At 50.2% G+C, this 26,581-nt stretch overlaps 8 protein-coding genes across 8 annotated transcripts; 2 read left to right on the top strand and 6 right to left on the bottom strand.

The window, feature by feature from the left end:
- Positions 1 to 62: 62 nt before the first annotated feature.
- Positions 63 to 1,943, bottom strand: BDV37DRAFT_270874 (3-hydroxyacyl-CoA dehydrogenase; the record flags this gene model as incomplete). Its single annotated transcript, XM_032084629.1, has 2 exons — positions 63 to 1,311; positions 1,384 to 1,943. The coding sequence occupies 2 exons, from the start codon at positions 1,941 to 1,943 to the stop codon at positions 63 to 65; spliced, it is 1,809 nt and encodes a 602-aa protein (XP_031942458.1).
- An 837-nt stretch (positions 1,944 to 2,780) lies between these two features.
- BDV37DRAFT_270873 (uncharacterized protein) lies at positions 2,781 to 4,300 on the bottom strand (the record flags this gene model as incomplete). The annotated part of the gene is made up of 3 exons (XM_032084628.1): positions 2,781 to 3,968; positions 4,017 to 4,177; positions 4,225 to 4,300. The coding sequence occupies 3 exons, from the start codon at positions 4,298 to 4,300 to the stop codon at positions 2,781 to 2,783; spliced, it is 1,425 nt and encodes a 474-aa protein (XP_031942457.1).
- A 280-nt stretch (positions 4,301 to 4,580) lies between these two features.
- BDV37DRAFT_270872 (cytochrome P450) lies at positions 4,581 to 6,283 on the top strand (the record flags this gene model as incomplete). The annotated part of the gene is made up of 2 exons (XM_032084627.1): positions 4,581 to 4,710; positions 4,761 to 6,283. The coding sequence occupies 2 exons, from the start codon at positions 4,581 to 4,583 to the stop codon at positions 6,281 to 6,283; spliced, it is 1,653 nt and encodes a 550-aa protein (XP_031942456.1).
- Positions 6,284 to 6,447: 164 nt separating this feature from the next.
- On the bottom strand, positions 6,448 to 8,616 carry BDV37DRAFT_282090 (Zn(II)2Cys6 transcription factor; the record flags this gene model as incomplete). The annotated part of the gene is made up of 6 exons (XM_032086962.1): positions 6,448 to 7,165; positions 7,221 to 7,311; positions 7,360 to 7,494; positions 7,549 to 7,787; positions 7,869 to 8,306; positions 8,354 to 8,616. The coding sequence occupies 6 exons, from the start codon at positions 8,614 to 8,616 to the stop codon at positions 6,448 to 6,450; spliced, it is 1,884 nt and encodes a 627-aa protein (XP_031942455.1).
- Positions 8,617 to 9,740: 1,124 nt separating this feature from the next.
- On the top strand, positions 9,741 to 10,658 carry BDV37DRAFT_293283 (endonuclease/exonuclease/phosphatase family protein; the record flags this gene model as incomplete). The annotated part of the gene is made up of 1 exon (XM_032089376.1): positions 9,741 to 10,658. The coding sequence occupies one exon, from the start codon at positions 9,741 to 9,743 to the stop codon at positions 10,656 to 10,658; it is 918 nt and encodes a 305-aa protein (XP_031942454.1).
- Positions 10,659 to 11,170: 512 nt separating this feature from the next.
- On the bottom strand, positions 11,171 to 14,680 carry BDV37DRAFT_97755 (putative C6 transcription factor). The gene is made up of 2 exons (XM_032091523.1): positions 12,955 to 14,680; positions 11,171 to 12,901 (listed from the first exon to the last, which is right to left on the bottom strand). Exons 1-2 carry the CDS (start codon positions 14,334 to 14,336, stop codon positions 11,344 to 11,346), a joined length of 2,940 nt encoding a protein of 979 aa, XP_031942453.1. The 5' UTR covers positions 14,337 to 14,680; the 3' UTR covers positions 11,171 to 11,343.
- A 5,208-nt stretch (positions 14,681 to 19,888) lies between these two features.
- Positions 19,889 to 23,178, bottom strand: BDV37DRAFT_97685 (Sodium/calcium exchanger protein-domain-containing protein). Its single transcript, XM_032091522.1, has 14 exons — positions 23,042 to 23,178; positions 22,818 to 22,879; positions 22,215 to 22,754; positions 22,101 to 22,164; positions 21,997 to 22,044; positions 21,908 to 21,949; positions 21,600 to 21,847; positions 21,517 to 21,549; positions 21,158 to 21,465; positions 20,889 to 21,108; positions 20,819 to 20,832; positions 20,715 to 20,768; positions 20,574 to 20,662; positions 19,889 to 20,524 (listed from the first exon to the last, which is right to left on the bottom strand). Exons 2-14 carry the CDS (start codon positions 22,819 to 22,821, stop codon positions 20,485 to 20,487), a joined length of 1,704 nt encoding a protein of 567 aa, XP_031942452.1. The 5' UTR covers positions 22,822 to 22,879; positions 23,042 to 23,178; the 3' UTR covers positions 19,889 to 20,484.
- Positions 23,179 to 24,936: 1,758 nt separating this feature from the next.
- Positions 24,937 to 25,233, bottom strand: BDV37DRAFT_282086 (uncharacterized protein; the record flags this gene model as incomplete). Its single annotated transcript, XM_032086961.1, has 2 exons — positions 24,937 to 25,060; positions 25,115 to 25,233. 2 exons carry the CDS (start codon positions 25,231 to 25,233, stop codon positions 24,937 to 24,939), a joined length of 243 nt encoding a protein of 80 aa, XP_031942451.1.
- Between the last annotated feature and the right edge of the window lie 1,348 nt (positions 25,234 to 26,581).

The following is a 26,581-nucleotide window of genomic DNA, read 5'->3' as shown; positions in this document are numbered from 1 at the left end:
TATGTAATATTTATGATTCCATGATTCTATGATTCTATCTCTCTAAGCATTCATCAACATGGTCAAATGATAGTTATTCCAGTATAGCAGCCGTTGTCCCGAAACATCACAGTCTTCTTCCCATCCTTCACTCGATATACACTTCCTCCCAAATCCGTCACATACACTTGCTTTTTCCCGTCCAGTTTAATCCCGATAGGCTCGTGGAATTGCCTAGCTAATATTTTCTTTTCACTTTGAAGCTTCTCTTTATCGGCCTTCCCACGAACCTCCACCCGATTCAACGAGCACCCAGTTGGATGTTCGCCACGATCAGTCCAGTACAGCAACTGATTCTCCGCGTCCAGCTCCAGGTCGATGGGTTCAGGTAAACCTTCCAACAGGAGCTCAATGTCCTGTCGATTATCCGCCGTCTGGCCCGCTGGGATGTCAATCCCGGCTCGGAAAATCCGGCCCTGGCCACTTTTGCTGGGCCCCTTCTGCGTCCAGTAGATGTACCCTCGATCCACGTCCAAGGTGATACCGACACACCATCGCGTCATATCTTTTCTTTCCTCAGGCTTATCGAGAGAACCAGTACGAACCAGAACCTCGTGATCGGTTCCGTCAAAATTGACTCGGTGCACGCCCATGCCCTCACGATCACAGAAATAGATCTTGTTGTTGATATCATCAACGACCAGTTGCTTCGGCGTGTGCACCGTACCAGAGGGCAGGAGAGTCCGGACATCCGTCCCGTCAAGGTTTGCCGAGTGCACAGAGCCATCATATGTGGCTGTCGAGCAACCCATATTTGTCCAGAAGATGCGAGACGCGGTCTGCGAGACGTCAATTCCATCCGGCAAGGACTGTCCTTCAATGACAGTGGTTCTCTTTCCCGTGCCCGGGTGGTACTTGAGAATTCGACCGGCAGTTGGAACGAGCGAGATATCAGGGTTGTTCGATCCCAGGCCGACGTCGAGTAAATACAAAGTCTCCTCATCCTCGGCAACACCAGTTTCCACGGCCGTGGGAGGATACAATCCGCCCTTGTCACTCTTGAGTCCCAGTTTCCCAGGGGAAATATATTTATCGCGCAGCCAGTCGACGGTCATGCGGCTGTCTAATCCTCTCTCTTGGATATAGTTATCCTCAATGAACGCCACTGTATCCAGGCCAATCTGATCCATCAGTCGGCACGGAGGCAAACTAGACGGAAGCAGGAACATGTTCTTCCATAGGAGATCGATTTCTTCAGGGGAGCTGACTTCCTCTGCAAGAATCACCATGATCTCCCGCTTAATGGCAGCCCAGAGACGGTTGAAGATGAACCTAGTCTCAATCAGCCGACACTCCACAAACAGACACTACGTCCTATGTCAAGAGGAGAAGACAAGAACTTACCCAGTTGACTCCCGTCTCGCCGTCACAGGGACCATGCCGCACTCTTTCAATACAATCGTCAACAACGTGAACAGCTTCTCGCTCGTTTCTCCATCCGTCATCAATTCCACTGTCCGGATCGTAGGCGGCATCGTAAAATGCATATTCAGCACCCTTTCCCTTCTCTCGGGGTTCACCTCGTCCAGCATAAGCCTCGATTTAAAAGAGCTGCTGTTGGACGCAATGATGCAGTCCGCCGGCGCATTGCGGTCGACTTCTGCAAACGTGCTGATCTTCAAAGGCAGTTTCTCTGGTACGGCTTCCACAACGAGCCAGGCGTCTGATACGGCGGCGGGGATCTCGGAGAAGGTCTTGTATGTACCAGCGGTGCGTTGCGAAGGGGTAAGAGCTGTGAAGTCTTGGAGGTGGCTATCGATGTAGCTGGCTGCGTCCGAGAGGGCTTCGCGGGAGGGATCGCGGATATGCACATTGTATCCGCCTGCGAGGAAGACGGAGGCAATGCGGCGGCCCAGGACCCCAGCTCCAAGAACCACAATGGGACGTGGTGATGGTTGGGGCATTCTGTATATGCTTTGATGTAGATAATATGATAATATAGAATATAGATCAATATCTGAGGATATGCTGAGTTATATTAGCTCATATACAAAGCCCCTTCTCTACCATACCCAGCCCTTATATACTTTACCCACTATGCACAACAGAGCATCTAGATCCCGTATATGGATATATATGCCGTGCATGCCGATATCCGATACCCATTGTTGAGCCGGCGCAGGTCTCTCGGACACCCTCGGACTCGGTATGGAGATACTTCGGAATGGTGACGGAGCGGATACTTAACCCTATGGACCGAACTCCGGAACCATTCCATGCACTCTGTATCGGCTCTGGGTGCTATTATTTTCGGGGAACGGTAAGTGGGTGCCGTAAGTGTTTTGAGATTTTACGGTAGCTGTGGGTAAGGAGCGACGTGTGTTGCTGTAGTGCCGGTTAACCGTGTCTGGGTGCTTGGTGCTTGGTGTTTGGTGTATACTAAGTACTGTTGTGGTTTTTGTGTTGGGTATACCGTGGATTTAGTAGTACTCAATGGGGGTTTGTTTTTCTCTATTCTCTGGTGTCATGGTTTAGTGTGCCAGGTTGACTAGTTTAGTTGGGATGAAATGATGGATTATCTGCAGACTGCATGTAACTGTGTGCTGATGCGAAAATTTCTAGTTCTGATATGGTGGCATATTTTGCATTCCACTAAGATTCAACAAAGATTGCCTAATAGTGTCTATATCCAGTATACAGTACTTGTTGGGTTTAGTTCCCTGGCACTGACTGACTGAGGAAGGTACTCTGGCAATAGATGAACCATAAAACCAACCCAAAATAAATTCTCTATCTACACTCTAGAACAAAAACACCTGATCCCCAGCCTTAGAAACAGCCCCAGGCATCGTCCACCCCATACCCTGCAAGGTCTTCTTCATCGCCACCAACATCGGCGGCGGGCCACACAACAACACTCTATTATCCAGCGCAGCAGGCGCCAAATGCTTCGCAATAACATCTCCGTTCACAAACCCCCGGTAACCCTGCCACGTCTCCCCGGGCTGGCTCAGCACATACTGTACCTGGAACTTCTCAGGATGACGTCTCGCGAAGTCATCCAGCTCCGCGCGCAACAGAATGTCCTCTTCCGTGTTATTCGCGTACAACAATGACACCTGCGTCTTGTCGGCGTCGTCTTCGCAGATGGCCCGGATGAGCTGATACATGGGTGTAATGCCCGTTCCACCTGCGATCATCCCGATATGCTTCGCGTATTGTCGGGAATATTGCATTGCGCCCTTGGGCCCGCGGATCTCGATCGACTCGCCTACGTTCATCTGCGCCAGGTGCTGGGTCATCGCTCCGTTGGGGTATACCTTGATGAGGAGCTCGATGCGGCCCACGTCGCTGTTGTTCGATACAGGGGTGTACGATCTCGAGACGCTTTGTCCGTTGATTGTCGCTCGTAGGGCGATATGCTGGCCCGTCGGCAGGCCGAGGATGTCGTCCGCATTTGGCAATGCAAAGATGAATCGATATACATGTGGCGCGACTTCCGTTTTGCGGGTCAGGATGAATGAGCGCCATTTGCGCGGATCCAAGACACTCGGTTTCTTGAGTGGCAGGTTGGTCCGGGGCAGCTTGATCATACGTGCTGTTTTGGCTGGTCGACGCGGTGCGTAGTGAGTGAATTCTTGTTGCACGTCTAGCTTGGTTGAGATCCACGTGCCCAGGCCTAGGGTTAGGGAGAACTGCACTGCGCTGGCGATGCCCACGCCGGCCCAGAAGTGGGTTCCGTCGTGGCCTGGGCCCTGGTGGGGAGAGACGGATTTGGTAAGGGAACGCAGAGCGTAGGCTATCTCGGTGGTGGTTATGCCGCGGTGGTAGGCTGTTATGGCGGCTTTGCCTGCTAGACCGGCCATGGCGCATTTTATGATTGTTTGGATTATGGATGACCAGGAGGTGGCCTTTTTGACGTTGACGGCTGCGGATTGCGAGACTTGCTCGTAGGCTGGACGGTAGATCTCGACGGATTCGGTTTGTTCCTGGGCTCGTGAGTATAGGGATCAATTATGGATAGAATGAGTCTTTACCTCTGTCGGTAAGTCGCCTACATAGAAAGGCTCCAACTGTTCCCGGGCTTCGTCGGAGTGCCCGACTTCCTCGAAAGCCTCTGTAGCGTCGGTGCCAGCGACCTCAACGAGAATGGCGCTCCCACCGGGGTGGTCTTCGAGGTATTTGGTCACATCGTAGACTATGAGCAGTCAATATCATTCCGCCTACATGATAGAAGAGACGCACCCCTGTTGTGGAGGACAATCCAGACGTCGTCTGGTTTGCAGTGCTTTTGGACCTGTTCAAGGGTGAAGGACGGCATTTTGATAATGTATGCAGCTTAACCTCTACAAGTAGACATGGACAACTTAGTCATTTATATCTTCGACTGTCTTCTGCGACTCTTGTGCCGTTCTATCCAGACCATGATCCTCGGGCGACTTTCGTACGAGCTTCGGACGAAGTCTCCGACGCAGCCGAAGATCAACATAGGACGGTTATTCGGATGGCATCTTCACATTTGAACCCATTAACGTATATATTAATGTCATTTCCAGGTGAGTCTTCGATTAAGTCAGGTAGTTCGAGCATTGATATTCACCATGCAGTGTCAGTTCTATCTCGTGGGCGACAACATCGCCACTGCGCAGTCCATCGAAGTAGACTCGCGCTGGAAGTTTGAAGACCTCCAGCGTGCTGTCGGGGGAGTTTTCCATGTCACTCTGCCAACAGGTAAGCTTTTCACCGACACTTCATCCTTACCAGAAGCCCTAACGTTGCAGGCATCTCCTTCCACACCTCCGAAAACGAAACGTTGCCGTCCGTCGCCGACATTATCTCTGCTGGATCATCTCCCATCGGCCTCCGAATTGATGGCAACGCCGTACAAACCCCCCAAGGACCGCCAGGGCTGCCTCTGGTTGGCAGCTTCTACGAGATATTCCCCGACCATCTGGGGAATCACTATCGCCTCTTTCGCAAATACGGCCCAGTGATTAAAACCACCAACATGGGCAAAACTACCTACCTCACGGACGATCCACAGGTCGCCTCCGTCTGTTTCGCAGAATCAGCCTACATGACCAAGAAGATCAACGAGAATCACCCCCTCTGGGGCGTCAAAGACAACACCGCCATCTTCATCGGCGACACCGAGACTGAAAACTGGCGCCTCGCCCACAAATACCTCCCACCCGCCATGGGCCCCAAGGCCGTACGACACTATACAGGCCTGATGCAAAACTGCGCAAGAAAGTCTCTACCCGTGTTCGACGAGCTGGATGCCCGCGACGAGTCCTGGAATGTCTACCAGTACATGGTCAAGCTGGCCTCGCAGACCATCGGGTCCTTCTCCCTCGGCAAAGACTTCGGCCACTTCGACTCAGTCGACAGCCCCCTCCACCCGATCGTCACGAACATCGCCAGCCTCCTCTCGCTCAATAAGAAGATCACCGCCCGCGGTGAATGGTACCGCCACCTTCCCTTCGGCGACCCGGCCCGTCTCCGTCAGGTCCAGCACACCATTTACACATTGCTGCAGGAAGCCATCGACGAAGTCGCCGGCTCCGGCATCGCCGACGCTCCCATGAACGAAGCCGCGCTTAGCGCCTCCTGCGTCGTCGACTACCTCCTGCACGCGGTCGACGACAAAGGCGAGCACTTCCCACAGAGCCTCATCCTCGCCAACATGCTCATCGTCACGGGCGCCGGCTTCACCACCACCTCCGCGCTCCTCTCCTGGCTCCTCTACTGTCTGGTCACCTACGAAGGCACGCAGGATCGCCTCTACGCCGAGCTCGTAGAGCACGGCATCGTCGGCCCCAATGGCGAACGCAACCAGACAACCTGGACCCCCGATCTCGCGCACAGCCTGCCCTACCTCGACAAGTTCGTCAAGGAGACGCAGCGCCTCCACAACGCCAGTTTCCAGCCGGGAAGAACCACCAAGACTGATGTCGTGCTTCCGGGCGGGTATCGTCTCCCGCCTGATAGCGTTATTGTCCCTGCGTTGTATGCTATCCATACGAATCCGAAGACCTGGCGGGATCCGTTCCGGTTTGATCCTGATCGGTGGGATACGGAGGAGGTGAAGGGAAGGCATCGGTGTGCGTATGTTCCGTTTGCGACGGGGCCGAGGGGGTGTATCGGGTTTAATTTTGCGCTGTTGGAGGTTAAGATTTTGTTGGCAGAGTTGGTGAGTCGATATGAGTTTGTGAGGGACGGACTGGAGGCGATTGATTATGATCCCGAGTTTCAGTTGATTCGGCCGTTGAACTTTTATGTTAGGGCTAAGCGGAGGGTATAGATGGCTATGAATCATTGTTAGATTTGATAGAGTGTACACTAGATATAGAATAGACGTTTATGATTAGGGCTGGGCTGTACACTGTTCCTCTATTATAAAATAAAGGTTGAGTTAGAGCGCATATCTCTTACGGTAAAGAGTTATATCTCTCACCTAGCTGTATATCACACCGCGACCTCGCCATAAATCTCTCGTAATGCTTTCAGGGCCCGAGAATACGGCCCAAAATACCGAACATTCGTGTCAGCATCGCACCACTCAGAATCCTTCTCCTCTTTCTCTAACACTGCGATCAGGCGCTGCACAAGCACGTCTGGGTTCCGCTGGTCCTCCGTGGATGGTGTCTTGAGCCCCTTGAGTGTAATTGCACAGCTAACCGCGTTATGCACAAACGCCCACGACCGACAAACGCTCGCCGAGAACCGATGAAGATCAAGAAAGCTCTCGATCGCGTGCATCGCCTGATTCACACAGTCCATTGCAGCACCATGGTAAAGGGAAGAAGAAGGCTCCACCCCACTCATATACACGCGGCTCAGTCTGCAAATACCATATCCTAAATGGACTCCAAGGGCTAATCGTTCTAGATGCGCTTGTACCGACGTGCACCGGGCCTTGTCTGTGAGAAACGGGGCGGCGTCGTCCCACACTTCTTCTAACTGTCGTTTATACCTGAGCGCGCTCTGTTGTGCGTCTTCGAGGTTTCCAGCTGTTTCTTGCCGTGCTTTGTTGAGGAGGATGTTGCAAATGGTGAAAATGGATTCTTGGAATGAAAGGCCTCCGGTTTGCTGTCTATACGGGATAGGGCAACTCATTGTGATTGTACTTGGGGGGCGGTCGTATGTGAATGAGAGGAATGTATCCTGCCAAACGATTGTCCACCTATCCCTTTCTTAGCTGTGTAGTCAGGAGTATATACTATATAGAGCGGGCATACCATAATCTGTTGCGCTGGAATTGCTCGGATTCTGGGAGAGATGGGGATGCCTCGTGGAGACCGATACTCTGAGCTAATCGAATAGTTGAGCCTGCCACAATCAGTATATGTAGCTAGATGTCGAGGGTCATATACTTACCCATCAGTATCCATGCACTGTTGGTATCCAGATTATTACGCAAACAATGCCCAATCAGTGTCATGGCCTGGATCTGATCCAGGTTCGTATGATTGAAAAAATTTGACATGCGAAGGCATTGGAAGGATGAGCAAACTACATTGTTAGTTTTATACTAACTTTTCCAAACGAAGGGCAGTATCAACATACTGAGGACCTTTGACCGCAAATCCCGCTCCTTGATCGGATCATCTGAAAACTGTACCCCACAAGCTAGCACAGCGAATAATAGCGCCAGCCAAGATGAATCAGGTCCGAAATCTTCAGTTTTAGCTTCTTCAGCTGCAACTCGCTCGTCTAAAAATGCGAACAAAGCAGGGCCGAACTCGTCGATGGTCACCAGCGACGGGTAAAATGGGTAAACAATTGATTGGTAGACCTGCCAGTACCTACGATAGTTAGTCTCGGGGAAGCAAATATCGAGAGCGTCTAGCTTCAGAACTAAATCCTATCAAGTCAGAGATACATACCGGATGATATCCGAATCGTCCGGCAATGTTTCACAGACGTCCTTCGCTGTCGCCTCCGCCCCCCAGAGATTAGTGAAGGGATATGCCCGTGGAACAAACTGGTCGATTAGCGCATCATGCAGCATCGTGTCTCCCGCTGCCGACGCTCGACGACACCCCAGTGCAAGAGGGGTGTCTGAGTGGCTTCCCAGATAGATAGTGGCGCCTGTAGCGTCTTCAACAAAGTAGCGTCCAGGCGATTTACTAGCTGGTTTGGTACGCGATTGGCCATTATTACGAGCCTCACTAACGGGATGAGGACTTTGGGATGTTGCCGTAACAGTCGCGCGTAGGTCCGCCTTGAGCGAGGAAATTTGCTCCTCGATCTTCTCCAGCTTAGAGATGAGAAGGCTGGGGTCAGTTGAAGACTGGGATTGCGCCTCTTCAATTGTACTATTTCTATCACAGAGTCAATAAGCTGTCGAAGACTGACGAAGAGAACATACATAGCATCTAGATTTAGTTCACTCGGCCCTTGAACATCCCTCAGTGCAGGTTGCGGTGCTCTCGCCTCGCTGCCGGAAGCAGTCGGCACACGACATAACTCGCTATGGCCGCGCTTTATGCAGTTGGAGCATGGCTCTCTTCCATCACAACGGACCTTACGGTGTCTGCAAGGGAAACAAGAGCGGATGCCACGGGTCTTGCGTTTATTTTTGAGCAGTTCGCGGACGATGGCAGTGTCGTAAGGATAGGCGTTTTCCGCCATGATGAGTGCACGACGTGATTTTATTTTATGGGCGTTATCCCTCTAGGATTTGTGGAATCTCTGTATATCCATTAAGCGATAGAGGAGCAGTTGATGGAGAAAGGAGCCTGCAGAGCAGCTGTAAAGTGCCTCAGCATTGAAGTTCGTCCCATTGGACGGAAACTTAAGTGAGCACGATGTATTGGTATTACCAGTCTGTCATCTGTCTGCATCACGCTAGTCCGAGTTTGGAAGAGACCTCAATTGACCTGCTGATTCTATCCATTCATTCTAAGGGATTCATCGATGATAAGTCACCCAGTGACAATAATAGGCCATAATAACGCAATACTCACGCGTAATAGTAGTTAGATTCGAGAGAGAGATCTTGTATTAGTATCCCAGGCTCCTCTACCTCCAACCTGACCGACGGGATAAATAGACATATACCATTCAAACTATAGATTAACTAGACTCTTCCTACCAGTAGAAATGAACTTGCAATTCACCTGTCAGAATAGTAAATGAAAACTTGAAAGCACTCACAAGCCCAACACTAACACAATAGTCACTCACTCCAACACCGCCATTATGGCACCTCGTATCGTAAATCTCAAAGGTAAGGCTTGTATGGGCGGACCTTGTATATCAAGGAACCTGCAAATCTAGCCCTAATTCCACATGTGATACAATCGCATCTCTACAAACAACCTTCGATAGACTCTCTATCATATGCCCCACCATTTACTTGTTCTGTTCTCGCATATATCACTGAAATGATCAACTTTTCCTATAAGAGGAAGTTTCCCCTCTTCCAACCGATAAGATCTCCGCATCGAGTTCGCAGCTCCGCAAGCCACCCTGAAAATCATTCGTAATCGTGGACCTCCACCCATACAGATCCATCCAGACCACATGGGTTCCCATGGGGCTCCGACATCTAGATCATACCAAAAACAACTGAATTCCGCATGACTGGGCGATGATGGAATCGTTACAGCATGTGCTAATTTCCCGCCCCGTGCCAGCCCTACTTTTACCTCCAATGGCCCCCTCCTTAGCATTCATCAATTGTACAATTCCCAACCAAGAAATCACATCAACCAAAAACAGATACTAAAATTCCCTCAGAAATAAAAAGAAAAATGGCCTCACCCAAAACCAAACCCCTCTCCATCCGCCTCCTCACCCACAACATCCGCACCATCCCCTGGTTCACCTTCCCCCCGGAGAAACCATGGAACATTCGCCGAAACCACATCGTCAACCAACTCGACTTCAACACAACCCACAACCCCGAGGCCATCATCTGTCTCCAGGAAGTCATGCACAGCCAGCTCACCGACATCCTGACCGGCCTGAACACCTCCCCGGACAGCGAGAGCGCGGAAGGGGAGGAGATCTGGAAACATGTGGGGTGCGGCCGCGACGGCGGCCAGAAGGGCGAGTACTCGCCCATCATCTACCGGGCCAGGGTCTGGGAGGTGGAATGGTCGGCCACGCGCTGGCTGTCGGAGACGCCGGAGACGCCGTCGCGGGGGTGGGATGCGGCGTATAGGCGGATTGTGACGTACGCTGTTTTGCGTCATCGGGGGTCGGGGAGGAAGGTGCTGGTGATGAATACGCATCTGGATGATCGGGGGAAGGTGGCGCGGTTTGAGAGTGCGAAGTTGATTCTGGAGTGGATGGACGAGGTGCTGGAGAAGAAGGGCTCGGATTCGGTGGATGGCGTGGTGGTGTGTGGGGATTTCAATACGAATTCGAGGGAGAATAACGATGCGTTTGGGGTTCTGACGGCAGGGGCTATGGTCCATACGAGGGATTGTGTGGATGGGGAGAGGCGCTATGGAAATGTGAATTCTTGGACGGGCTTCAATGATACCCCCATTGATGATGCGCTTCTTGACTACGTCCTGGTGGGTCCTCTCAAAGGTGGTCATGTCCCGTGGAATATCCGGGCGTATGGCATTCTCACCAATCGGTTTGATGATGGAATTTTCAGTTCGGATCATAGGGCGGTTGCTGCAGATGTGGAGCTGGTCGGTTCTCCGGAGCGGCTGTGATGAGGATATTGCCATGATTGATGCATTGATTTACTGGACCTGTCGCTGCGTTGCTACTTTTTCTGGATCACTTAGTGATCGGCAAGGATCATCCGTACTTAATAACTTTCACAATTTAGGGCAAATTATTGAACGTCATAGGTCCATTGTAGCAAACAGGATTGCATAGATAAAAAGACTGGTAGGGAGATAGAGTGACGAAAAGAAGACCCTTGTGGTGCAGTCACCCATTAAGATAATACAACAAAAACCCGGGTATGCTTTACTTTTGTAAAGTAAGGAAACAACGAAAGATATCAAGTAAAAGAGAAAAAAAAAACCGCAGTGCGGAGTCGTCATCAATAAAAAAAAGTCGTTTAACAGTCATGCAAATCGCAAGGAAGCCCATCCCAGTCAAGCAATCAACCAGACGCCGCGCTCAAGGTAAAATCAATCCATCCCTAACATACGCCCAGTAAAGCAGTCAAACTCGATGCCGAGTCCCATCCTCCCGATACCTTTTGAGGACCACCTTTTGACCGACCTCGTGCCCAACCCTCGTGTGATCGTAATTCCGCTGAAACGGCATACATACTCATACAGTACATGGCGCGCACAAAAATAATAGTACAGACGAAAGGATTCAAAGACAAGGACCCGATATCAATCATCAAAGATAGAAAGAGAAAGAAAACGTCAAGGAATGTCAACGGCAAAATTCGGTCCAGACGGTGCTGAGCCAACTGCCCGACAGTCCACTGTCCGATGGCATGATCCCCGGCATTTGATCGTATTCGCATCCCTCCAGGAACGCCAGCACGTCTTCGCCGCCCAGGCTGGTAGACCACGTGCTATTGGAGGTGAAGCTGTCCATGCCATCTACCGTTGCCGGAGGTGAGGCTGCCGGGTGCACTGAGCCCGGATGCGGCAACAGCGGAAGGCCATGCGCTGGGGCGGCATTGATAGGGGGTAGAGACTGAGAGTATGGAGGTGGTGGCGGTTGCTGGCGGGGGCCCAACCATGGGTTCAGGGGTTGAAGACGGCCAGACTGGGATGCAACGGTGCTATATTGCGCCGACGTTGCGCCTGGCGTTGTGGTAGGTGGAGCCCCGTAGGAACCGGCTGGTCCAATGGATGGAAGGGTAGGAGATGAATTGTTATATAAGGATCCCTCAGGGTGATGCTGCAGTGATGGAAGCGAGAACGGAGATTGGGATTGCAACGACCGGCCGGGAGGCAACGGGAGACTAGGGCGTCGTTCGCCATCAGGCCCGGGGAGTGGCATACCGGGACTATTGATGGGCACCCAGGACTCACGGCGTCCACCGGCGCCATCTAGCGAAACCTCCATAGATTCTCCTGGATCACTGCGTACAGCGTTGCTGCCCGCATCGCTGATGTTGGCCACCCGATCACTGACCCCAGCCGCGCCATCCTCATCGCCGCCGTTTTCTGGTAACTGGTCTTCGATGGAACCGAAGTCAAGGAACAACTTCTCGAGCATCTTGAACTCTTCAAGACCGCCACCCACTCCACCCTCACGGACGGGTCGGATACCATTGGTTTGCATGTCCATAACCTCTGAGATCGTTTCTAATTTACGAGAGTGCCGGCGGAAATCCTGTTTGACCTTGGAGAAATAACTATGGAGTCGGTTAAGTGTACGGAACCACCCACGCGCCATTTTAAGGCGTGTCCGCATCTCACGGAGGATATCGAGAGCTTTCCGAGTCTGGCCCTGGCCTTGTTGATTGCCATCACCAGTCGAGTTAGATTTTGAACTAAGGATCCCCTCTGGATCCATGTGTGGAAAGTGTGCTGCGTAGATACCAATGAAGGCAGCGTTGTAGACGGCGAAGCCCACCAGTGGGTTCTCGACGAGCACACCTCGGTCTTGACAGGTCACGACCAAGTCCATCATCTGCCGGGCGGCACTAAAGAGCTCGCGAGCACTTTCGCGCCAGAAACCGTCCGGTACGTTCACTTTTTCGCCGGGAAAGAGAGGCTCATCCAGAGGACCAACGGGCTCTGCACAACGTACAGGAAGAAATGGGATGTAGGCACGGTGAAGGACGAGTACTGAGAGAAAGTAGACCACATGCATCAGGGTGTAAGGGGAAAGATTGGTCTTGTACATGATATGAGTGTCCGTGTTGCGTGTCGAGTATTGAAGGTTGCGGGACAGGCCATCCTGGAATTCACCCAAGACCGACCGCAGTTTAGAGAATCGTGAATCAGGGTGCCATGGGGGCAATTGCTCGGTTCTAGGATCGTGAGTTAGCTTTATCTAAATGAGATACAGGGATCAGTAGCACACCTTCTTCCACCAGCGCAGGACCACTTTGCAATACTACCCCAGATGCGAATGATACGGATGACGCGACTCAACACCGCCTCTTCGGCGCCAATCTCCCAGCGATCGATCTCATCCTCACTGGAGTCCTTTCTGCGAGAAATGGGGGACCAAGATTTTGGGTCAGGGGTGATATTACTCGGGAGCTTGTCGTCACCAAAGCCCCCCAGACTCTGACGAATGCTAGGTATCTGGACACCCTGCGCGCCAAAGCTCTGCGGGCGGCGAACAACGGGCTCACTCAGGCGCGAGGTGCGCACGCGCTCTCCGAAGGCGAATGCGTTGTCACTAGGTAGCTGAATGCCTAGTTCCTTAACCCGGATCATGCGCGGGCGATACTTCCCACTGCTCAAACACCGATCAAGGATAAAGCATGCCCAAAAGGTGCGTCGCTTGGTTTCTTGCGCAATAACATCGTCGGACGTTTGTTCCTTCAGCTCCATACCGCGTCGGGAAATGCCAAAGAGTTCTGTTTCCGTTCTAAACGCAGCGGGTGATCTGGGGCCATCTCGCGAGAAGACATCATTCTCTAGTTCGTAGGGAAGACCCATCGCCTGGGACAGTCGGATGGCCATGCCCACATATAACCACGCACTCTTACCACGACACATGCCCCATTCGTGGAGCGCCAACAGGAGCAATGCTTGCACGCGGGTCAAGTCGGTTATGGCAAGGCTGGCACCGTCAACACCGGCCAGCCGGCTGCGCAGTGCTGTCGCATAGAACTCGGACGCGAGAGCCGGATTGGAAGGGCTTCCTTGTGATGCGGGAGAGTGGTAGGCAACGAGCTGGGGGTGGAAACGAGCAGTGAGGGCAAGCACTCCGAGGGGAATCAAAGGACTTGGATCTGATTTTGCCGCGGGTGGACTTTGAGCGTTGTCTCGGGAATTTTCTTGATTTGTAGGGGCGGTCGATGACGAGGACGACTGAGGGCCGGATAGCTGTCGAATGTGGCCCATAAAGGTAGCAGGGTGCAAAAAAGGTAAAATAGTCGAAAAATGGGACTGGAATAAGTCGAACACAGCTTCCCAGACCTTGACCGTCAAGATGGACGAATCGAGCACATCGAGGGTTCCTTTGGCGGCATCCTTCGCTGCGGATGACGAGACCGCAACAGACTTGCGAGGCCGTTGCCTTTTCGGGCCATCCATGTCTCCATTGCGATCATCTCCATCTGCCAACGCAGCGAGATCCCGCTTGGCGGCAGCGCCGACACCGATGGCTGGCGTAGGATATACACATTCTCGGCCGGACGATTCACAGGCGCGACAGGTGGTGTCGATGCCGGCATTGACACATTTAATCTTGCTGCGACGGCAGCGGGCGCAGGCGATGCTGGACCGCATTATGGGAAAGATTCAAGGCGCGCAAGACGGGGTCTTCCGTCTCCGTCGTCGATCGGATAGAAATGAAGGGGGCGGATCAAAGGGAGGAATTCCAAGAAGGGGGAGGGACAATGCAGCCCCAACGACTGCTGGCGACACGTGTGGTGATGCCTCCTCAGCGTTGTTTCCCGCGGTATTTCTCCGGTAATATTTCCCCGGGATTCCGAACCAGTTGTCGTGATGCTTTGGGGAAAAGGGGTGACAGAAAGAACCGACCTCCCCCGGCTGTAGTATTTGCGTTAGTACAACAGGCGCGGTCACGCAAAGTCCGAAAAGTTGACCGACCTTCAGCACCGTAGCGTTCTTTTTCCCGTTTTTTTTTTCTTCCCTTGTCTCTCAAGTATGTTCCGTGCGCAGCACTGGACCCCTTACAGACAGTTTGGTAAGTGGTGGTAGCTGGCGTCCAAGTGACGAACAGGCGAAAGAGTAAAAATGAGGCGGAGAACAGGGAAGAGAGAGAGAGAGAGGAAATAAAAAAAGAACTAGGGTAATGTGCGACGTGGATAAAAGCACGCCCGCAAAGGTATGTGGAGTTTAAGTGACGGAGCAGGCAAAAAAGCACAGTAAATCCACCGCCAGAAAGTCTCTCTCCCACGCACACACGGCGAGACGAGAGAAAAGCGGGAATAAGCGGAGTGTGGGGGAAACTCTCAAGCCCAGGGTCGGGGCACCGGTCCGGCAAGGCGAAATGACTGAGGAAATGGGGAAAGTCCTAACACCCGTCCGTCGGGTACTAGGTAAGGTAGTGTGGGGGAGGAGCTAAGGGAGGGAAAGAGGGAAAGAATAAAAAAAGAAAAAAGAGTAGTCAAAGGGGGAGACGGAGGGAAGACGAGGAATAAGAATGGTTCCTCTCGTTGTTCGCTCTCTCTCTTGTTCTCCTTCCGGCGGACGAGCATACTAACTAGGCATAAGACTAAGAGGAATCTCAGGCACATCCACTGGGGCAGGAATTGCGGAGGCCCGGCCAGCGTTAGTCCCCAGTGGGTCTAGTGTCGTTGGTGAGCAGCAACTCGATGCAAGGACGCGACCGAGCCGCCGGAGAGTGGGAGGTGGAGCCCCAGTTTCCGAGAGCCGATGAATGTGATCATAGATGCTGAGAAACGAGTTGCGAGTAAGAGTAAATATTTTTTGAAGGGTATAACTCAACATTCAAATCATACCATAATCCTGATGTGAGTTATCCAATCCAGGGACAATTTCCATGTCCAACAGGACAAAACATGCCCAACATAGACAAGACAGGAGACCACAGCAAGCAGCGTGGGGAGGCAAAAGGAAAGAAAAAAGAGTGGCCGAGAGTCGGGTAAATTACCATAATTTTACTGGGGTTCCGTCCGGAGACGCTGCCGTCTTCTTGTCATGGCTCGTAATAATACCAAGTCCTTCGGGAACTACCAGTTGGCGGCCAGTAGACCCGACCCGATCGATAGGAAACTCTTACAGTGACTACTGCCTGACATCCACCTTCACGATTACTTAAAATGCACTAAGCCTAGTTGTCGAGTTATCTGTGCAGTGCATTGAAGATATCACAAATCATGCAAGAATCTACGGAGTATACTGGATCTGAGCCTGGGCTTGTACATTAAAAATTTGGCAGGTGCTCCCTCAATGGATTCCAATTTCATTTCCCTACCGACCGACCGAAGAAGCCGGTTACCAGCAGCCGTGTGGAACATCACTTGACACCGCAAATTTACTGCTCCAGCATTCAAGCTATTACATAACCATTTTTCCCTTCCCCGGCTTATTGTCGTCCAAAAAGGCAAAACGGTTATCCAGTTCTTGGGGCAACGCACATCCACACATACATTGCTGAAATAAATGTCAATCATAACATTTATCCAGATCTGTCATCGCTCCTATTTTGTTAATTCTTTCCCCCTTCGTCAACTTCCCCATAGATTGGTCGCATCTATAATTCCGATCGGCTATTATCCGGGGTTGAGAAGAAGACACAGCCAGAAACATCATGCCATCCACTGATGTCTGACTGGGAGCTCGAACACAAGCTCAAGTTGAACCCTATAAGTTCACACGGATCCCAAGCTTGACAGTACCCCAGCTGCTGCATCCTTTCTCCAAACTCTAAAAATAAGATCCAAAAATTGCAAAATGAGGGGAAACGGCAAATGAATCACACTCCTCAACTAACGAACCTCGGGTATCGACTCATGTTGATGGGATTTTATTTTCGTCCGTCGGGTATGGGTTCAGCTGTAACTTCAGCCACCCAAGGCTGACCTCTTTTTTTTTTATTTTATTTTATTTTATTTTTTTTTATTTTAAGGCCCTTCCTGCATTGGGGCCTCCCCGCGGGGAGAGAAGCGAGATCCTAATGGATTGCTCATCCTTGTCTCGATACTGATTTGAGGACCAGGGACTACACCAACGGAGATTGGCTGGCACTCACAGGGATTGAATCCCGATCGACACGGGAAACGCTGTCTGCACATGAGAGTTTGTCCATACAGAGAAGATCATGTTATATTCTATCATGTGTTAGGTCATGTGTACGACGTTGATCCCAAATCTCATACGATATAGAATCACCTGTACAACTCATAACCCCCCTTATTTCTTTTTGCTTGTTGTTCATTTTAGTTTCGTGTGGATTGATCCGTACGGAGTATCTTCAAGTAATGAATGAGATCTTTGTTTGCCCACGGGAGTCGTACAGTATGACCCCACGCTCTGGGAATGAATCGAACCCGACCCGACCAGCATCGGAATTCCCAGACCGGCAACTCCCCGCTCTCTGTGCAGTTCCATTTTAACCGGTCCCGTGTCGCTGCTCGGCCCCAGCCGCCACTCATGATTGGTCTCCAGTTACCACCCGAGGCTAGACAAGCGAACCGATCCCCGCAAATGGCCACTTTGTTGATTCTTCGTTCATAATTAGGTTATGATTCGTTTAAGTAATATTAGCTGGGCCGTGGGATAATCGGGGATCCCCGGAGGAAATCCGACGTCAATGGAGGAAAAAAGGTGAAAAGGTGGTACGGGATGCCCTAAAAAAAAAAAAAAAAAAAAAAAAAAAAAAAAAAAAAAAAAAAAAAAAAAAAAAAAAAAAAAAAAAAAAAAAAAAGGATAGCACCTTATTGAAGGGAGTATTATTCCCTACCTGCTATATAAGGAAATACTACCCGCAAGCCAAGTTCTTCCGTGTCAGGTGCTCTGCAGACTTTGAAGCCTTACTCAAACTGTATCATCTGGAGATGTAACTAGGTACAAAGTACTTGTGTAAATCGACCGGGACCTATACCTAGTACATCGTCCGAATTGGCTTCTTCTCCATGATAAGAAGTGCGATGACACGGTGTCAGTCACAATAAGGAGATTGGATGCCAAGCTGTACCTCCGATGCTAGTTTGTTCGTACTACCGTAGTATGTCGCAGGTGCATATACTACTACCTACGAAGTACAGGACACACGGGTGAGGTTGTACCCCCAACTTGTTGACTAACCTCACCCTTCATTATTACTCCGAGACTAAGGTTTCCCGAAACCAACCCCGTGATTCAAACATGGAAGCAATGAAATAATCGACCATAAAAGCAAGCGTAACGACCAGGATCCATACTCCCACGCGAGATCCCCACTCCCTCGCCCTGGGAACGGCATGGTCGGCCCCATCCTTTGATGTGCTCCGTCTGGACTCGGCCAGTGGCCGCACAGCTTAAGAATAGCCCCGTATATGGCCGGTTTTCATTTGTCGCGACTGGCCGCCACGCCTCGTGTATCCATCTGTCCTCGGCCTAGCCCAGGGCCGTCTGGATCGAATCAAAAAGAAGATTTTCCGAAACAGAGGTCTATTTGCCTACCTGGGATCAATCTAGGTTTTTAAACATTGGTATCGTACTCACTAACGGAACTAAGAAAATTTCCCGAGTCTGGGGTCCTGTCAGTACGTAGTTAGTCCCTTTGAACCAGCCGAACCTCTTGGGACGGAGCACAGCGTCTTATTTTATCCAGTGCCTCGCTGCACTTTACCCCGAGCCTTCATTGGATGGATTCTCCGTGCATACAACACTTTGGCGGGGGGGGGGGGGGATTATTTCTCCCTCAGTGTTCAATTTCCCGGCGAACTGGCTAAATATCGGTGAGCGCTATCTCCCAATGCGCTTCCCATCGGATCGCAGACAGAGTGTTCCGTGCTCTAGATAGCTAGGGCTTACTCCATTTCTACGGAGCACTCAACTCCATAGTGCTCTATCCACGATCATATTTAATAAAATTACCATGAGACCAATCGTTCCGTGGCGCCGTGGCGCCACCCTGGGTGCGCTACATCAGTAACATCCACTATCATAAACGGCGGTGCTCGAGTCTTTGAACGACTCTTTCAATGCAAAAGTACGCCCCGACGGGAAGGCACGCTTTGTGCTTTCTTTGTGTGCCATGCCATGTGTCTACTTCTTCGTGTGCAATCCGGCCGTGTAGCCTTTATTCTCAAACACACAAAGACAAAAAAACAAAACCCCCCGTCAGACGGTGTAGCGCCGGACCTTGACCTGCTTGCAGGTCGTTGCGAGTCTTCACGGGCCCTTGACATTCCCCGACCCGGGACAGGAGCTCGCCGACTCTAATGGACAACGTGGACTCTTGATGGTCCTGACCGAGGGAGGCCCTGTCACTTCAGCCCCAAAGCTAATTCGTTTTATTTATTGGCGCCACAGGTACAAGACGTCCATGGGTCCCCTGAACAGCAGCCATTCGCAGCGACCCTGTCCTTTGTCCAACCGAGCGCAGTGGCGTTAGTTATTGCGAACCAGTGCTAGACGTACATACAGATTCGGGGCAATCATTCCTCCCCCCCATGTCGAGGGTCTATCAATCACGTGGAAGTTGCAATTACCAAGTAACCCGCTTTGCTGGAGGCCAAGTCGTCCATAGGAAGAGCCAGAATCGAGCATGGTTCACGAGGAAGAAATGAAGCCAAGTCCAGCACTCGATGTAACTCGTCCACGTAGTCCGGTTATCGACTCTTGAGTCTTCTCCCTACGCGCTGTCACGGCCTGAAACTGCGATGTAGCTCGGCAAACGCTTCCAATGCAATTGGATCCTTTCTGCCGATTTCATCCTCGGCTTAACCCCCGAGATCCGGGATCCTAGTCCAAGTATAATATTCTCTCTCGCCTAATGAGAAAACGGCCAAGAGATCAGGCTGCTACAGGGCGATTCCTTCCCCCAGATAGCGAGCTATACGAATGCGTCTCGCTCGTAGATTGCTAGTGCTGCGCCCATTCCGCTTAGCCAACCCTACTCATCGTCCCGAGACCGTAAACCTTCTTACTCTCCCTGTACTCCGTACTCCGTATACCTACATATGCGAAATAGATGAGATTCCCTCCATCAGACAAGCCCAATCATAAACCGCCAATTACAACCATGGAAACATGATCGAGCACCGATCTTCATTTATCTGGGGTGTTTTCCATTACCTAAAGATAGACACTCCCGTCCGAGTCCAGAATGTTTACCCGACACTATCAGAATCCGGGGAACGAGGTTTGCCCCGGCGAATACCGATAAGTGAACGGCGGAACGGAGCTTCTTCGTAAGCGCTAAACCCAACGGCCCCCATGTGTGAGAGCGGAAACGTAGGAGGCGACCGAAGAGGGGGGGGGGGGATTTTTCCGATGCGGATTGCTTTTTTAGCTCTGTAACTCTTCTGGGCAACAGTTGGAGAAATGCAGATTTAGTGTTTTGTGGGGTAGGCAGCACGTGTTGATAGATTGGTATTATAGGCAGTTGCTGCCGAGGTATTTGGTAATAAATTGGCGCGTGTGGGTTTCGTTTTCTTGTACGGAGTATACGAAGTGCTACCTTACCGTGTCTTTGGAGAGGTGAGAAGAGATGTTCAGGAAGCTGCTGGGCAGGTGGAGGGGGTCTGTGTGTGCGTGGTGTGATGGGTATTCTCGGATGTTACTCTGTAGGTTTAGAGTCTTATGAACGGGTGGGAGTTAGGAGGTATCCACTATCGTATAGCATTCTGTAGTGATTCAACAGCGTATGGCAGAAACATAATCAACGTCGGGTCAATTCAAATTAGTAGTATCATCATATATTGGATGGCAATATCAGAAGTCTTCGAATGTCTTCGTATCATGCTTTCATCTGTTCATCAGTCTTGGTGGGATAGAACCTGCTCGTGGTTAGCCGTGTATCGTTCGGTTGTGAGCGTGGGTACCTACCAAGCTGCCACGGCTATGATCAAGTACATCATCATCAGGAGGACGCCCTCGAGCCAATGGGATTTACCGTCGGCAATGAGATAGTTTACCTGGCTCTATTTAGTAACGTTGTATTAGTGGTTAAGAAGGCTGTTGACGTACCAGCAGGACGGCAACAAATAGCAGAATCACTTGGAAGGCGTCGAAGTACAAAGTCTACTAGAGTCAGTAACTGGCTATTGTCAGAATGCGTCGACGTAGCGTACCATGTCATTGTTGCCTAGACACGCAGTTAGCAAGGTACAGCTTCACAGAACAGAATCGAAGTTCACTTACCCATGCCCCATCCAATCACAATGATCAACGGAAGCACCAACAACGCGATTTGCATGCTGGACCCTACGGCCACGCCAATTGCCAAGTCCATCTTGTCCTTGCATGCCACCGTCACGGCCGTGGCATGTTCGGCCGCGTTGCCTACAATTGGGAGGAGAATCAGTCCAACAAAGGTCTTGGAGACACCGCCACGGTCCGTAATCGCATTAATAGAATCAACCTGGACAGTCAGCTTGGCGTGATCGATGGCTTCTATGGGTATACCATACCATGTACTCAGCGCAAAGCGCGACCAGGGCCGTCGAGATAGCCAGGGTTAGCACAGCCACCCAAATGCTTAGCTGAGGTTCTTCCTCTTCCTCGTCCGGGTCTTGCAGTTTCAATTGCTGTGCGTTCTGTCCCGCCAGGGTGGCAGTCATTTTGCCTATCTGTGCAATTCCCCGATGGGTGTCACCCTCGTTCACTTTAACACGTCTCTTCTCAACTTTGGGACTCGGACTGTTGTACATCTCCGTGTGCGACCCCAACTGGAAGAACAGATAGCATCCGTACACGACCAGCATAATAATGCTGGTTCCTGCAATTTTATGAGAAAACGATACATGAACTGCCTACCAACGTAACTTACCTCGTGAGAGCTCTGCGACACCACTGTTGCCCGCTAGAGTCGAATTAGCATTTAATATACCACCGGGCTGCTCGCTGACTTACCACCTGACCAGGTGTGGAAGGCAGTGGGAATAATCAAGCATCCCACTGCCAACGCTAGAAGACTGGCTGCTGTTTGGGCAACGACCGGGTTGAAATGCTGCTCCAAGCGGTTGACACCTCCAAAAAAGAAACACATCCCCATAACGAGGAGAAGGTTCGAGAGCATACTTCCAATTAGGGAAGTCTGTACGATCGTGACTTCATCGTCGACCAGCGCAATGATAGCCACAATTAGTTCAACGGCATTACTATTGTTTTGTTAGTCAAGATTAGAAGGAGAAGTAGCAGGAATTTAGTTAATGACATACCCAAAACTTGCGTTGAGTAGGCCACCGATTGTTTCGCCAGTGCTAGAGTCATTAGCTATCGTCTACTTCAAAGAGTTCGTATATCATACCGCATGGCAATTTCTTCTGTCGCGTAACCCAACATAGCTGCGAGAGGACTGCCCTGTGTTAGTTCCGTAATGTGAGGTCCGTTTCGAGATGGCGGGATACACACATAATAGCAATGAAGTTCACCACGAACACAGCAACTGGATCAACATCGACATAATTCAATGCAACTCGACTATAGTCAGCGGTGATCTTGGTTGTCAGAGACATCTACACTTACTTCCAGCTGGAGCAGCAAGCAGAAGGATGTTGACCCAGGAATTGAACAGAGTCGCTTTCAACTGTCCCATGGCCGTAAACTTCGGCTTCTCGTTGGCATCGTTTGCCGAGTTCGATTCGATGTCCCCATTTAGGGATCTATCCCCAAATCCGCTCGCGAAGGTCCTCCTCTTTCGAGGCCCTCCCATCTGATCTTCATCCAGCCCAGTTTGGGCTGAGATGTTGATGGGTTCATTGCTGTGCATTGACGGCTCACGTCCCGCTCTATCGGGAGTAACCTGATCGGTCCCAGAGGACTCTGGTGGGAAACTATCTGCATGCTCTGGGCCTACCAAGCCTTCTGTCATATCCTTCCGCCGGCGACGCTCCTCGTCGAGGCGCACATCCCCTGCAGTGCGGATAGGAGTAAGTTTGCTCTCGAGCTGGATAGAATCCGTTCGGCGCGGCCGTTGACGTCGAAATTTCTTGAACGGGTTGTGAGTTGATGCCTCTCCATCCTGGTCATACCATGCCAGGTTTCTGGCTTGACGTCGATATTTATCTGTATTCCAAAGCCATGTTAATCATGATCAGGAACCCAGAGTGAGGGAGTGACAAGACATACGCATTGTTCGTATGAATTCCTTGCCCGCTTATTATCGTGGGAAGATAGTTAATACTTATATACTGTTATAAAGGTTAGAATGATAATTCGTGAGTATACTAATTATAGGCCATCGAGCCGCGTGGTGACGGGGGCGCCATATGTTGAGGCACAGTTGCACAACCGTCGCAGCCAGAACACCATCAACGCTAAGCATTAATAGGCAGCATTACGAGAAAACGTACTAATGTGATGCTTGCCTGAGCGACGATATCATATAGAGGGGCCCGGTGTGGCTTGAGTTATGGGTCTGAAGAAGCTCAGCCTCAGTTGTGGCCACCAAGAAATCCAAGACCAGGACAAGACTTCTTGAGTACGACAAGCCTTCTCGGCAGAACAGCGATCGTGGTTTTGGTCTTGTCGATGGGAAAAAAAAAAAAAAAGGAGCGAATCGACTGCTAAAGAACGGTGGGGGACATAAAAAAATTAAAAAGAAATAAAGAGTCTCAATTAAAATGATTGAACGATAATCAAGGGGGTTTCTCTTTGAGAACTCCAACAATAGCTTCAAAAGAATGTCAACGAGAGCAACACATCACAAAAAAAAGGGTGAAAAGAAAACAAGAAAAATTGTGACAGAGAGCCAAGACAACAAGAAAAATAAGAAAAAACAAAATTAAGGGGAATTTAACAAAGCTAGAGTAAAAACTATGAGGGCCGACGTATATTGTCCCAGACAAGCAATAACTCATCTGTACACAGCCACACTGGGGGTGCGCATTTTCGGTAGTCATGGTAGATCGTCCTCTAATCTGGCGCGTGTCCTGCACTCTTTGGTGGGAATTCTGGGGCTGTTGTGCCAATGGTTGGGCAGACGTGCTTTCTGAAGAGCGATCCGAACATGTCATTCGTTCGCCAACCTGATGACCACCAATTGCGCTGGTGTGATCCCTCGCAAGGGAGAATGCAGACTGACACGGGGGAGAACGCCAAGAGTGATGGTTGTCTCCATTTCAAGTTGAACTAGTATAAGACTTGGTTAGTGGCTGCGCGATTCAGAACCCAAATTTCTTGGATCACAAAGTTTTGTGTGCTGTAATCATTAAACCTAAGGGACCTCCAGTCTCACCGAAATGCAACCAAACTACTGCCATATGGTACTGTGTGGAAAGGGATGAAGAATTTCCATACCTGGGCAATACACTGAGTATGGAAAATTGATCATGTTGGTTGGTACGAATTAGCTTCTCAAAGATCAACAGTTTAAAGCTTTCAACCCCTGACCCATTCTGGTGCATTTCATGGTCACGGAAGCTTATCCTTCCTGCTGCGACTAACTTGTCTGTTCCCAACTCTTTGTGGTTCGGGAGACTTTGCTAGGCCAGTGCGTGTGGCTAGTGACGCTCTTTTTTCTGCGCCACGTATCAGCCACAGTTGGGCGGTGATGGTTTGGGGCAACTACGGATTACGCCAGCCATTACTGACGTTGGTATTTTCTTACTCCGTACTAGTACTTCCTAAGGGGACAGTCGCGGAATCGATGATAGAGTGTAGCTCTTGCTATGCCCAATGAAAAATGACGACAGCTTCGTCCGCCCTGAAGGGAGCGAACTCTCCTTGTACAAAATGTCCAAATTCTATGTTGGTCATCTGTTAATCAGATAAACTATTTCAGATACATAGTTTTATTTGTTGAGCACCTGCACATATTTACAATCCCCTACTCTGGCTTCTTTCCCACTAGCGTCCACCGCGAGAGGGAGTGACAAGCCCCCTCTTGACTCTCCCTCTCAGTGTGGCATGAGTTTTTCAGCGTTTGTGCCGCCGCCTTGTCCTTCGTTTTCCAGATGAAAACTCGTGCAGGATCAGGTTACATTCCTACATGGCAATAGCCATGTAGCCCGGCGCGTCGCGCACATCCGTCTAGACTACTCTGAAGCCGCATCTATCAAGTAGACTTGGCAAAACAGCCATGTTGATCGCAAGCGCCGGTTGTTTAACACGCTCATCAATGCTTCAGTGCTGACTTCAGGTCGTGGCTTCTCCACACAGGAGCTCATTCCAACACGAATATCAACTGGCGAATATGCACTACATCATACTTGCCCTCCACGTCTTTCGGAACGTCAGTTTTGATGTTTTAGTGAATGAGATTCATGTTGGGAATAAACCATTCTTGCGGATGGTCGTCTTTGGATGAAATGTCGAAGCTGTCCAGTTGCACTGATGGCAGGAGGCGGCGGCTAAAGTCCGTGAGGACAATGCTAAAGAAATCCAGTTAGACTTGAAGATGGAAAAATAAATTGAATCAAACAAACCCCGTGCCGCTTTCAACATCTGCGATCTTGAGATCGAGGCCCTGTAATGGGATTAAAAGGTGTAGAAGGTATCCATAAAGCTCAAGCCAGACATAACGATGAAGATTAATCTTGTTCATTTCTGCAGTGCTCAGCATAGGCCACGGAATTTTTAGCGTCCCGTTCATCCACTAAGCGGTTATTATCGATATAACTGCAGGTCATGATATATTCCGGTGCTGGTGAAGTGACTAGTACTGTCAGACTGAGAATAACACCGTGACTCTTCAAGAAGCTGTTTCTTTCGTTGACCTTTTTTAGGTAACCCTGTGGCGGTTATATATGAAGCCACTTGGACGGCAGCTATCCACCCAACAATCCCACCATGCTTGCGTGTTCTCCAGTCACTGCTTCAATGTTATCTATAGTACTACGTATTCTACTCAAGACTAGAAGTTGACCGGAGGACCTGACGTTACCCCATTTCTTTTGGGGTCCCTTTAGGAATAAGCGACACAACATATATAGCTGGACACGAAGAGGGTTTCTAGCTTTTACTCTTATAGTTCTAGCGCTGCTGTAGCTCCTTCCAGCTTGATAGTAGCATATCCTTTCTTCAACCTGGCTCGGACAGGATTCTCTTCTAGGGCCTAGTTCGGCCGCTAAATTATCATGGTTGTCGCCAAATCCTCGGGACGGGGTAAGCGACGTAGAGGCATTGCTAAAAACCAAATGCACATTTGGCCCTGATTACGAGCCAATTAGTTGAGGGATCGTGTCAGCTTCCTACGAACCATCGGGTATGTCTACCTTTGGGGAGGGGGCGGGTGAGAGGAGGATGGTGTTATGAGATATGAGAGAGAGAACCAGTTGAACAAGGGAAGAGAATAAGATTGGATCAATATAACTCACCTCGTAGAATGCATAGCTTAGAGCTGTAAAAGTGCAATAAGAAGAATCCTCCAGCTACCTTCAGCTATAGTGGAAAGGCAGAATTCATCGCCCTCCAAACTGGAAACAGTTATCACTATTGAATGTTGAATGACCCCTGTAGTCGCCGCACATATCGAATTTAGTTCTGACGGTATAGATTGGTATCACATTGTGATGAACTAGGACTCAACGGAGGAACGGAGGACTTGGAGCTCTGACTCACAGAGTAGGTGACATAAAATATAAAGCTCTCAAAAGAAGGCTTCTTCTCCTTTTCATTTTCTCCTCTCATGACAGTTTTTCCTGCGTTGCAAATCATCACGAAAGTGAGAAATTCAATCGTTAAATAGGAGCTATGCTCATCGAAAAGTGATATATAATCTCCGTCTAGAAATAGTGAGGAGTTTAGTACGGGATGGTAGTGGAGCGCGAAGCGCTCTGCTAAGATTTTACATAGAAGACGGCATAGTAAATAGTAAGAAAGATGAAAAATTGTTTAGCTTTCGCGATATACCACTTTGTACATACAATGTGTATATTCGATATTTTGTATAG

Source organism: Aspergillus pseudonomiae (genome assembly GCF_009193645.1).
Source record: "Aspergillus pseudonomiae strain CBS 119388 unplaced genomic scaffold BDV37scaffold_25, whole genome shotgun sequence".
NCBI classification, from domain to species: Eukaryota; Fungi; Ascomycota; class Eurotiomycetes; order Eurotiales; family Aspergillaceae; genus Aspergillus; species Aspergillus pseudonomiae.
This window is presented reverse-complemented; position numbering and strand designations above follow the sequence as displayed.